This window comes from Paroedura picta, chromosome 1, assembly GCF_049243985.1.
Source record: "Paroedura picta isolate Pp20150507F chromosome 1, Ppicta_v3.0, whole genome shotgun sequence".
Taxonomy (NCBI): Eukaryota; Metazoa; Chordata; class Lepidosauria; order Squamata; family Gekkonidae; genus Paroedura; species Paroedura picta.
Window position 1 is genome coordinate 138,676,158 of NC_135369.1, and position 13,208 is coordinate 138,689,365.

The window sequence follows — 13,208 nt, forward strand, 5'->3', positions numbered from 1 at the left end:
TCTTCCGTGTGCAGGCAGCTTTGGCCCACCCACCCTCTGCTCCAAGAAGGCCTGGAGGGGGATCAGGGGCACTGCTGGCTCACTGCCATCCAGGTTAGGCTGGGGCAGGCACCGAGGTCCAGTGGGTGGCAGAGGCAAAGTGAACCACAGCTGCCCTTACTTCTCCTTGCTTCGCCTGTGCTGTGCCATGCTCCTGATTCCCTGGTGCTACATACCATTCCTACTGCTGTGCCTTTGCCCAGGCCTCCTCCTCCGCTGGCCATCGTCTGCAGCTGGCATCCCCCCCCCCAACCTGTGCTCCTGCATTGTAGCATGAACCCAGGAGGAGAGTGGGGCCCTTGGCAGCAGTAGGAATGGGTGCGGCGGCTGGTGAGGGCAGGCACAGAGTCTGGGCGGCCACCAACATTGCCACCACTGCTGTTTCTACTGCCATTGCCATAACTGTTGACCCTGCTGCCACCATTCCTTATGCTGCCCCGCCGCTGCTCGTACTGGCATGTTCCCTAGTGCAGGACAATGGATGTCATGTCCATGTCTATTTCTGTCCCAGGGGCCACACCTGTAGATGTTCCCACATGAACAATTTGAAATAGGGGGGAAGTTCCTAACCCTGCTAAGCTAGCTAGCTGTCTCCTTTACTACCCCTGCAGGATTTTCCAGTTCTCTGTCTGCACTGATGCACATTAGATCTTGTACATTCCAACAACACCTTCTGCCTTCCTGTGTGTCCTTCCCCTGCTGGCTTGCAAGACCTCCCACTGCCCATATTCCCAGGTGTCTGCACCGCTTGCAGCTCTTGCCCTAGTGCCACTGAGAAATATGTGCAGATGGGAACATGGGTGGTAGAGCACCAGGGGCAGCAACAATGGATCCTCTGAGGAGTCCTGAGTCCTGGCAACTGCCTTACTTCAGGGTTTGCCAACACCAGCCCTAGTGTATACATCATGCCATCACATTGGAACAAATCCAATAGGGTTCTTGAGGCAAGGGAGGTTCAGAGATGGTTTGCCACTGCCTGTCTTTGCATAGCAACCCAGGACTTCTTAGGTGGTCTCCCATCCAGATACTAACCAGGGCTGACCCTGCTTAGCTTCCAAGATCTGACAAGAACTGGGCTATCATGGGCTATCCAGATCAGCGTCATCTTAATTATAACAATGTTAAAATCAGAAAGTTTAGCTATGAAAATTAACCTGGAATTTGTGAGTTTGATGATTGAATACTAAGTTTCAATTTGTCTCGCAACAGATTTGAAGAGGACAAGTGTTAAGAGTATTCTAAATTGTCAACGAAATTCCAAAACAATGTTAATACAATTTCACCTGGAGTTAATCAAATGAACTGAAATAACAGCCTGTTGGAGTTTTTGAAACTTCTTTGCATTGGCTGAAAGAATTCTGGCTCCATTTAATTAAAATGATCACCCTCTAAGTATTGAATCAAATGTAGAGCCATTGTGGTATATTTATGGATATTTCAGCTTTTCAAAAATTAAAAAGCTCTATAATCAGGCAGGACTTGAGGGATGGAGGCTGTGGCAGGGTGTTCAAATGAAGAGTAGGTTGAGACGCTTATGATTATAGGCAGATTCAGAAGTAATGCCAAAGCATGAGCAAAGTGTAGTGATGATAACAGTTCTCTCATAGTCTGAAGTACAAAAGGAAGAAATTGCAGTGTGAAGACAGAAAAAGTACATTAGGCCAAGACTTCCTTGTTTGATGCCAAACCATGGATGCCTTACATATGAACAGGGTTGCCAAGTCCCCCCGGGGCAGGGGATGGGGAACGGGGTTGTGGGATCCAGACTGGGAAACTCCTGGAGACTTAGGGATGGATCCTGGGGAGGACAGGGACCTCAGTGGGGTACAAAGCCTTGCCTCCCCACTCACCAATGCATCCATTTTACTCCAGGGGAACTGATCTCTGTGGACCGGAGATGACTTGTAACTTGGGGAGATCCCCAGGTCTAACCAGGAGGCTGGCACCCCTACAGGTGAGCCAACCCTATGTGTGGTCATGTATATATATATGACTGTGTATTGTGTGAGCAGCAAAAATGATTGTGTATATGCAGGCAAGGCAATATATGAGAGATGGAAGATTAAAGGGCATTACATTCAAACCTAGGAACAATTTGGCATTGGGTTGTCAGCTTTAGGTGGGGAAATCCATGGAGGTTTGGCAGGAGTCTGGGGAAGGCAAGGTTTGGGGAGGGTAAGTATTTCATCAGAATATAATGCCATAGAGTACAGCTTCCAGAGCTGCCATTTTCTCCAGGGGAATTGATCTCTGTTGCCTGTAATCCCAAGTGATCTCCGAGACTTACTCTCTAAAAATTGCGTCCAAGATTTTAGTCTTTCTATATTTAGCCAAGAAGCTATTTAAGATTAGCATGCACACAGGAAACAAGCATCAGCCAACCTTGTGTTAGAAAAAGCACTAATATTTTAAACAAACCCACACACCTACTTTCTAACCGATGTCTAATCAAAATCTAATCAATTGAGGCTCTGTCTAAAGTGAAGGCATCCATTCATTCTAAGTACAGGGAGAATGTGATTTTGACTGAATGCTGCCTTAGGCTTTTGACAAAGTTCTGATCAGCATGTAGTTGCTTTAAAAATACGTTACTACAAAACTAAATCATAGAATGAATACAAATTGTAATCACATACTTTAATTGCTACAGGGTTTTTTATAGCTTACAACTGCTGTGTTCAGTTTGAAGAAGAAGAAGAAATTCTCCTTCTGGGATTTCTTGAAGCCTGAAGAATGTTTCAGAGGTTGCTCAATGGTGAAAATGTTAAGAAAAGCAGAGAGGCAGTAATTGAGAAACCCTCTCATTCTTTGCCAGCCAATGTTTTCATGTTTGTTTGTAATACACAACTGTTTTTTTATTTACTTCGATATTCACCTGAACTGAAGAATGTACAGATTGAAAGATTTCCACTTCTTAAAGCAGATTTTGCAACTAATTAATTTTTTCATTGAAGGAAGAAACTGACAAGTTTATGAATTAGTTGATGTTTATTGTTATTAGCAATTATTGCCCCACAGCACTTCTCTTTGTTTCCCACCTGGAGCCAGGCATCCCTGCACCTCCATGGGAACCAAGAGACTCCAGAGAGTCCCGCCTTTTTCTTCAGGGGGACTGATCTTTGTTACCTATGAATTACCTGCAACTCCAGCAAATCCCCAGGTCCCAACTAGAGATAGGCATTACACAACCTCTCTGGGACCCAGTGCCACATATTCCCTCACTCCCAAGCAGGCCTTCAATCTCCAGGAGCCTGGGGATGAGTTGTCATTGCAGAGTCCCCCCTCCCAAACATCCATTTTCCCATTGGGAGCTGATCTCTATAATCTGCAGATGACCTCCAATTCCAGGAGATTTCCAGCCCACACCTGGTGACCCCTGGGTTAGGAATGTTCCATGAGATTTGGAGGTGGAGCCTCAAGAGTTTGGGGGTGGGCAGGAGTCAACACTGCCTGCCAGCCACATAGGACCAAGCTTGGCCTCTGTGTTCTCCCTTCCTTCTCCCTCCTGTGATTTATGCATCTGCCCAACTGCCAGCCCCCAGGAAGGCCACAGCGCAGGTGTGCATCCTAGTGCCCATTGTTTCCCTGAGTGCAATGGGCTTTGCTTTTAGTAATAATAATGCCACTTCTGTGTTAGAATTGCCAACTCCAAATTGGGAAATCCCTTGAGATTCCAGTGTTCAAGGAGGGGAGGGGCTTCATTGGGCATAATGCCATACACTCCGCTCACCAAAATGGCAATTTTCTCCAAGGGAACTGATTTCTGTAGTCTGAAGATCAACTGAAATTCTAGGAGATCTCCAGGCCACAACTGGAGGATGGCAACCTATTTGATGTAGCACCCATGTGACTTTTTACAAAGCCTTGCTGTCTGAAGTAAAGAAATTGTCCCGGCTCATTTGACCCAAACAGAAAAGAAAAAGGGGGAAAGTATGCCTGCGGGAGACTCGTAGCAACCCCGCGCGCGCCCTCAGCCGTCCGGGAAGGCTTTCCGGGAGTCTACGGGCGTCGCCCTGCAGTTCGCCCCACCCTTTTAACCAACGGGCTCCAATGGGCCGGGAAGGGCGTCAGTGGTCTTGCCGTTGCCCTGTCAGTCTTTTGCCGGAACAATCAACAGGCCTCGCGTGGCATTTTGAAGGGCTGCGCAAATTGTCACGGAGAAGGAACGATTAGGCTGGATTCCGCGCTATTCGTGAAGGCGCCGCTGGGAACTGCGGATTCTTCTTTGCGACTGGCCGCTACTCCCACTCCCACTCCCACCGGGTCGGCTGCAGTCGTCGCGTCTCTTGCCTTCCCACCGGCCCTGCCAGCGGGGGCTCGTCCTTGGGCGCGCCCTCCCTATTGCGTGTCAGCCTCTCTTCAGTCGTGGCCCGGAGGCAGGAGCCCGTCGGGTGCCTCGTGCCAGCCAATAGGCGCGCGAGATACTCAGCGTTTCGGCCAACCCGCGGCGCCGTCATTTCCGTGTCGGAGGGTCAGTGTCCCGACGCCGTCAGCCGCTTGTGGAGGGCTGCAGCCGTGGCGGGGCTCGCTGCTGCTTCCGCCGCCCTCTCGCCGCCCGCCCCCTGGAGCCACTGAGGATGAGTTTCCCCGCACCTCTGCGCGCGCCCCGCGCTGGCCGCCCGCGCCCATTCATCTAGCGACTGGTGAGGCTGGGGAACCGCCGGCAAACGAGGGGTGGGAGCAGCCGAGCAGGAGGAGACTGCAAATGCGTTTAAAAATACTTGACAGCGCGCCTGTGCCTTTATGAGCAGGCTGGTATCCCACAGGTGCAGCCCTTCTCAGCGGCTTGCCGAATGTTCAGGCCCCGTGTAGTTGCCCCTTTACCTGTAGCTCCAGTGGCAGGTGATCAGGCGAATTGCTAGGCCGTGGAAAGTTTCACCCTTGCCGACCTCTGCAAATCAGTCCCTTCTTAAATGGGTAGGAATAGGCTAGGTGGCATGTCTGTGTTCATCCAGACAAGGGAAGATGTTGCACAAAGCTGCTCTTGTTGAGTTTGTGCTTGACATGGAGTTGTTGTCGTCACATAGTAAGGAGGGACAAGGGAGGCAATATGGGGAACAGAGAGAAGAGCCATCTCAGAGGCAGCAAGATTTATTTAATTCATGTATCCCCTGCCTTTCTTCCAAAGTGATTTACATCATTCTCCTCGTCTCAATCTTATTTTCACAACAATCCTAGGAGGTAGGTTAGGCTGAGAGAGTGTGACTGGCCCAAGGTAACCCCAGGAGTTTCCATGACCCCAGTGGGGATTTGGACCCAGGTCTCTCAGGTTTTAGTCTGACACTCTTAACCACTTCACCATATTAGTTCTCCCTATGTTAATGGGGATGCTAAAGGACACTAATATTTTAAATTTGTAATCTTCTACCCTGTAACAATAAGATAAGGAGAGTTGGTAGTTGAGGTAGAGAAGCCTAGTAATAGGAGTCTTGTATTCAGATGTAGACTCCTGGAGAACAGGAACCTTGTACACACTGAAGGTGGAGTGAGGGGCAAGTAGATGGAGTGCTTCTCTGCTTACGGAACTCAACAAACAGAGGACCTAAAACTCACCGGAATGGTTTGGTGGGGCTTCTGAGGCAGTCGCTTATTATTACAAGTTAGTACTTTCCCCAGGATCTGCCTCTGCAACCCAAAAGTGAAATCTTTTTGTACTCTATTATTGCAGGTCAATCTGATGATGTCCTGTTTACAGGATAGATTATTGCAAGATGACAGAATTGAATATACACCATCCCTTGATTGTGTACTCTGTCTAGGTCAAGAGCCCTCGACCTTGCTTGCGGTCATTCTGGAATGACAGAGCATTCTCTGTCCTGGCCCCCACCTGGTGGAATGAGCTCCCGGGGGAGATCAGGGCCCTGACGAAGCTAAAACAGTTTTGCAGGGTCTGCAAAAGGGAGCTCTTCCGCCAGGCATTTGGCTGAGACCAGGCATAACCAACAGCGACTGAAGAGCCCCTGCTCCCCCCTCCCTCCCAGAACTCCACCAGAGCACTCTGGACCTGTTGGTACTGTTGCACTGTTGCATTGTTTATACTATTATATTGTTATACTGTTACGGCCATTAGTTATTAATATTATTGTATGGTATTAATATGTTATAGATTGTTTCATGTATTGTTCATATGTTCTGTGTAAACCGCCCTGAGCCTCTGGGAAGGTCAGTATATAAATATAATAAATAAACAAACAAATAAATAAAATAAAAACTGATTTGGTTATCTCTAGTGAGTGGAAGTACGGGAGAGCTGCGGGCCCTGTGGGATTTGTCAACGTTCTGCAGGGCCTGTAAAACGGAGCTCTTCCACCAGGTCTATGGTTGAGGCTGGGGTCGGTGGAATAGATCTACTGCCCCCCTTGAGAGGCCGAGGAGTCTATATGGGCCCACAGTGGACATTATTCTCGCTCCTTTCCTCAATGCCTTGTTTGTAGGGGTGGGAGAGGGGGGGAGTAGGTTGTGTGTCCGCCATGTTATGAGTTTTTAGTTTTTAATGGGAAGTTTTAATGGGATTTTTAAGACTGTTACCCGCCACGAGCCTGCAGGGAATGTCGGGATATAAATCAAAATAATAAATAAAAAATAATATATTGTTAGTTTTCTAGTTCTTAATGTAAACACATGTTTTCTAAAGTGTCTAACTAGAAATAATGTTTTAGTAATAAATAAGCTGGATCTGCAAAGATTTGCAAGGGGCATTTCATTGTCCCCTCCACTGTTTCTTCTTTCTGGCTCCCTGAAAGTTCTCCTAGCCTCTCCTTTCCTGCTGGCCAACCTACTTTTATCTGCCGCTCCCCTTCAGCTTTCCCTCCTTATCCCCCTTGGTAGCTCTGCCTGGGAAAACTATGATCCAGTTGCATGGTGCCAACTGCTGGGCCAGGCCCAACTGTGTAGTGGGAACCTGCAAGAACGTTTTCCCTTCTCCACAGTTTTCTTTTCCTCCACCCTAGCAACCCTCCAATCCTAACATTTTATGTCTTCCCATCCACCAACCATTCTACTTTTTATCTGCCCCCCCGCCCCGCCCCGCCCCGCCCCGCCCCGCCCCGCCCCGCCCCGCCCCCCATCTTCAGTGATATTTATTTTACCCTGCCTTTCTCTACTATGGGAACTCAAAGCAATTTACATCAGTTACCTCTTCTCCATTTTATCCTCTCAAAGACTCTGTAAGTTGAGTTAGGCCTGCTGCCACCTCCACAGTACCAGTGGTGATTTGAACCCAGTCTGACACTCTAACCACCATACTACCTGGGCTTTCATGGGGTGGCTGCTGTTGAATTGTAGCAAACAGCTGCATCTGGGTGAGTCATGCAAGTTAGGTGGCAGCAAGTCACTCAGTTGTTTCTGTCAATGTGCCTTTGTCCCACCTACCTTCTGTCATCAAACCTAAGAAAGTTTGGCGGGTGGTACCCTGCCTCCATCTTCAGCTTCCTGTCCTTCACATCCCCTGATAACGTCTCCTTGGGAAAACTATGGTTGAATTGTATGCTGGGCCTGGTTGTATGATGGGGGGGGGGGGCTGCAAACGCTATTTTACCTGTATCACCCTCCTCACATTATTTCCTCTGTCCTCCTGGCAGCCCCCATATCTTCACCTTCCCCTGCTTCCTTCTCTCCTTCCTACTCACCAACCACAGTACCTTTCATTTGCCCCCCTCATGTCCAGCTAGGATTATTATTTACTTACTTAATTTAGCCTGTTGTTCTCCCTCGTGGGGACCTAAAGCACTTTGCATCATTTTCCTCTCCTGTGAGGCCAGTGGAGAATGTGGGATTGCCTAAGGACAACCAGTGACCGGCTGTGGCAAAATGGGATTCACAACTGGGCCTCCAAGAAACCTAGACTGAGAGTCTAACCCACTACTGCACACTGCCTTTTGTGGGATGGCTGCTGTTGAACAGTAGCAAGCAGCCAGTCATAATGTTTGAGTCTAAGTGTAAAAAGGCCATTTTAAAACTAGCATATTCCTTATACAATAGACTCCTTATGACACCCATCTAAATTGCATGAGCTGCATACAAATAAAAATAAGTGAATTACTAGGCATTGTTCAGCTCAAGATTGGTTTCTAGAATGGCTTATGTTTATAACATTGGAGGGGAGGTTGGGGATAAGCTTGGGATGAGGTCGATGACCCATGAGCTATTTAAAGTATTGACTTCTAGGCTACAGTAGTTGGTCCCTTTTATCCTTAGTTTCAGTTTCCAGTGTCTCTCCCTATACTAATATCTAGTACATTTATACATTATATTTTTGTATAGTTGTCAGTATTTTTCTCTTGCTGCAAGTCATGGAGGTTTGGGTGAGAGGGTAAATGCTGAGGGATTGGCGCAGGTAAGGCTACAAGTCTTTATTCTTCCTTAAGCAAAGGCTGTGTGAAACCTTTTTATTAGGATCAACAAAAATAGCACAAAACAGTGCAAGTTTTTGAGTTTTCCAGCAATAGATACTCAATAGAAAAAAAAAGTCCCCTGCTTTCTCTCCTGCCCCCTGAAGCATCTTCCTCCTCTACTGCCATACAAAATAGTTTTCAGAATACTAACCTGTGGTTTTTTGAGAACTAAAGAGTGTGTTACTTTTGGAAATCTGATCTTGTTGTTCATACATGCAGTAAACAATAAAATCCAAATAACTCCCTCCCCCCCCCTTCCCCAACCAGGAGCTCAGCCATGCTTATATAGAAGAAGAACGTGGTTTTTATACTCCACTTCTCACTACCCAAAGGAGTCTCAAAGCGGCTTACAATCGCCTTCCCTTCCTCTCCCTACAACATGGGTGAGGCTGAGTGAGCCCTGGTATTACTGCTGGGTCACAACAGCTCTATCAGTGCTGTGGGAAACCCAGCTGGCTACATGTGGAGGAGAGGGGAATCAAACCAAATTAGAAGCTACTGATCCAAACCACTACGCCAGGCTGGCTCTCACAGAATATACCGGAATAGGGGTTACTGGTTTGAATTGGAGGAATCTAAAAGTTGTGTGGGAGAAAGGGTAGGAAATTAGAGTCTGTCTGGATGATACAGCATGTTTCCACCAGACTGCCTGCTGAACTGAGATACCCGTTTGAAAAGTAGCAGCAGCATAGACATGAAGCCATGACCCTGGAAGCGCTTCGTCATGCCAGATAGCAGGGTTTGTTTTGTTTTTTGCAGTTCTATAGAAATTGATGGAAATTGTACATCTTTCAACAGAAGATGCAGGAAGATTGCCTTTGTGGGTGTTGCCTTCTGTGTATTATCTGCACCATGGTCACTTGGTATCATGTCAACCCTGGAGGAGGTAGACTTGTGTCCATAAGTCCTAGCTGTAAGTTGTTCAGAGGAAGGCAGCTGCCGTGTTGTGTTCTTGCTAGGCTGCGGCGGAGTTGAGCCATGCTATTTTAAGATGGTTAGTAACTTGCTCTCCAAGCTAGTGCACTTCCAATTTATGTTGCAACTATCATAACGGGATCCTGCACTAGGCTGCAGCCTGCTCACTGGTTCAAGCTACTTGGTATCTTTTATCCTAGCTTTTCCTGCAGCTCAAAGGACTGTATATGTGTGTATTAAATATAGGATGTCCCTAAGTACTTTCCATGTCCCTGTTCAGTACTTTTTCAATGGGTAGCGATTATACTCCTTCAGAGCATGAATAACTTCAGTAGGGAGTTGATGGAGAGTTGAACCGGGTTATGAGAAACTTCCACAGAGCAATAATTTCCCCTCTCCAGTCCATATGCTTGTGTGGAAGAGGTAGGGGAAGTTTGGAAGACATCTTTGCTGAGCCCATAGGTGCTGTACCAGTATTTCATAGGATCAAGTCTGTAACTCACTAGGAAAAAGCAGTGCAGTATTGTATGAATGTCCTACCATGGAGTGGTGCGTTGTGCATGTTTATTAGCAAAGCAGATTCAAGTGGGTAGCCATGTTGGTCTGAAGTAGCAAAACAGAAATTGAGTCCAATAGCACCTTTAAGATAAACAAAGAGTTATTCGAGGTGTGAGCTTTCATGTGCATGCACTCTTTCTCAGAGAAAATGGAACAGGGGTCATAAGAGTACAGATATAAGGTAAAAGTAAATTAGTGGCAAATTAGTAAACTAATTTAATTTTTCCTTATATTTGCAGTCTTATGATCCCTGTTCCATTGTCTGAGGAAGAGTGTTTGCACTCAAAAGCTCATATCTTGAATAAATCTGTGTTGGTCTTGAAGGTGCTGTCACGCCACTGCCGGCACTGCCCCCCCCCCACGGTGCGGCGCTGGCTGCGCCTGGAGGGAGGGGCCGAATCGCACAAGCCTAGCTGAGAGGCGGCCTCTCAGGCAGACTGGGCCCACACTGCACATGGCCTTAAAGGTGATTGCCAAGACCTTAAGTCTGATCCGGAATTCAACTGGGAGCCAGTGGATTCTGGAGCATAGTCACCCTAAACCTCAAAAAAAAAAAATATTGGGAAGAAAATCATGCAACCAGGAACTAAGAAGTCTTAGAACTGGCACCCAGCTAATCAGGGACAGACTGCTTCTCTATGTCAGCAGGGAGGACATTATTCTCGTCACTACTTACAGACATCTGGCTAAGACCTCAGGGGGAGAATCAGGGTGGCCATCCATCCATCAGGAGGAGGAGGAGCTGGATGTCATCTACATATTGCTCCTGTAGCTACCCTGACTTAAATGTCACCAGCATGGAATCTACACTGTCACATTTCTGATTTTTTGTTTCATAATCTATGTTTCATTTTAACCATATATTAGTCTGTCTTAGGACACAAAAGCCCTAGGAGGTGTTCAGATTTTCAGTTTTCTGTAAGCCACCCATCCACATGTTGAATTTTCCTTTCATTGCTAAAGCTTGGCTTGCTGTTCACAAGAATAATGTTAATGTTGCAGCCAGAGTTTTCACAAAACTATAAAAATCTTACAGATAGTACTATTGTAATAAACATGGTAATCGAGGCAAAGTTTATATTAATGATCACATTTTCTGAATGTTACTATAATATAATTGTTTCCTCCTCTTCTTCCGCAGGTCTCCCTTGCAATTATGGAGATCTAAAAGATCAAGGTAGTGTGGAGGGGGAAGTCCCCCTCCCACTCCTTCATTTTCCTTCTGGATTCTCTCCCCCTTCCTTTGGACAATAATACAACATTTTGTAGATAAAGAAATGAAGACTTGAAATATAAATTTATATTGAAAATTATTTATTTTTTTAAGTGCCAAGTCCTAATAGCACAATGATTCCCATGGCAGCTGTCTGAAACCGAATTACAGACCTGGAAGTCATGGACTTCTTCTGAAGCATTAGCAAAAGAAGAGCACCTGGTGTGTGTACGGTGGCTTCTCTTTCAGAGGGAGCAGTAAAGGAAATGAATAAAATGAATTATTTGATCCCTGACTGCACTTTGAAGTGTCGATCATTGCGGCATGCTTTAGATGTTGTTTCTGTGGTGACACGGGGCAGCGAAGGTCAGATCAAGGCCTTCCTCACTTCTCACTGCTACAATGCAGCAACATGCAGGGATGTCTTTGGCAGGAATGTGCTCCATCTTGCCTCCTCCTGTGGTAAGAAAGGAGTGCTGGAGTGGCTGGCAGAAACAAATGGAGTGGATTTGTTGGCGAAAGACGAGGAGTCGGGATGGACAGCTTTGCATCGAGGCATCTTCTATGGCCATATAGATTGTGCTTGGTCGCTAATGAAGGTCAGTGAGAACCAAGTTAATAGTGCTTGAAAGTTCCTATTGTACCTCATGTCTTGATAAGCTAACCAATGCACCCAAGTTAAAACAGAAGGGAAATGCTATGTATCCTGGTGCACAGTTGCACAACAAAAATCTATTTATTGTGGCTGGTTAGATGAAAGCCCCAGTAGATTTTTCTGTATTAAAAAACATTTATTCCCCTTTTAAGTCAAACAGGATTTTTTTTTTGGGGGGGACACCCCCCAAAGAGAGTTTATTTTAGATTTTTTTGCTGGGTTTTTTCCATTAAGATCTCTTTGAACAGAGACCATCCCCAGTTGTGGGCATTACACACAGTGATTTAAAACAAAAAACTATTTTGGCAGCAATGTAATGCTGCCAAACCCAAGCAGGCTTTTCTTCATGTATATCACAAGACTAAAGGCTCCTGTCTTCAGCATTTTTACTGTCAACATTTTACCCTCAGTTCATATCAGTTATGAAGTGTGACTCTTTGGAGAGTTCTCAGCATTACAAATACTGAGCTTCTTTCCTGGTCGTAGCACTTCCGTAATATGTCTCACCATGGGATGGGATGTAACCTGGAATCAGCTAGCAATTTGTAGATTTGTCCCTCCATTCAGTCATTAAACCTACCTGTTGAACCTACATAGTCTAATTAAAATGGGTTGTTGAAATGCTTTGCGATATCATTTCCACTTTAAAAGAAGGATATCTTTTGGTTAATTTTAAATAAATCCTCTTTCATTTATGGGACTGAGTCCACATCTGACTCCTTTCTCTAAAATGAGATTAGGAATGACTAGATTCAGCATTGGGAGGACACTTGAAATAAGGAAAAAAGTATTGCCTGTTTCTGTTCTTTAAAAACATGGAATGTCAACTTCTGATGCTGTTTCCTCTTTCTTTCACCCGCTCTGACTGCAGCATGGTGTGAGCTTATACATACAGGATAAGGAAGGCTTATCTGCTTTGGATCTTGTGATGAAGGATAGACCAACCTACGTTACATTCAAGAATACTGGTATGGCATATATGTGTGGATTATTGCACATATCAATTAGAACAGCACTATGCTAGTGTTTGGAAAACATCTTTTGAAACTCTGCTGTGTGTTCGACCTGCTGATCTTTTTGGAATGTATGGATCTCATTAAATTGTTGGTGCTGGTTTATATTCAGCACACTCATAGGTATAACGTTGCAGATCCAGGAGGTTTAATACTTGCAGTCAGCTGGTGGAATGCCATTATGTTCTGCCACTGCTTTGTACCTAATTTCAGTCCTGGACTTTCGTCTTGCATTTATTCACTTGCCCTTTCCAAGTGGAAACTAAATGCAGATAGCAAGGTATTGAGGGGAAGGCTCATGGACATTGGCTTTTCTTCCCTTGGGCAATAGTGTTATTTATATTTACAGACAGCCACTCTCAGCCCAGCCGGCTCGTGGCGGTTTACATAAAGCATAAAAACAGATAAAATCCCAGTATAGC

General features: G+C 45.9%; 1 protein-coding gene across 2 annotated transcripts in view; it reads left to right on the forward strand.

Moving 5' to 3' along the window:
- Positions 1–4,123: 4,123 nt before the first annotated feature.
- IBTK (inhibitor of Bruton tyrosine kinase) overlaps positions 4,124–13,208 on the forward strand; it is a 52,802-nt gene continuing 43,717 nt past the window's right edge. Inside the window, exons 1-3 of one of the 2 annotated variants that reach the window (XM_077305921.1) lie at positions 4,124–4,682; positions 11,047–11,717; positions 12,645–12,741. In XM_077305921.1, the coding sequence (XP_077162036.1) occupies positions 11,385–11,717; positions 12,645–12,741 (430 nt within the window). In that variant the 5' untranslated portion in view covers positions 4,124–4,682; positions 11,047–11,384. The remainder of the gene's footprint in view (positions 4,683–11,046; positions 11,718–12,644; positions 12,742–13,208) is intronic. The other variant, XM_077305913.1, reaches the window with a different exon arrangement.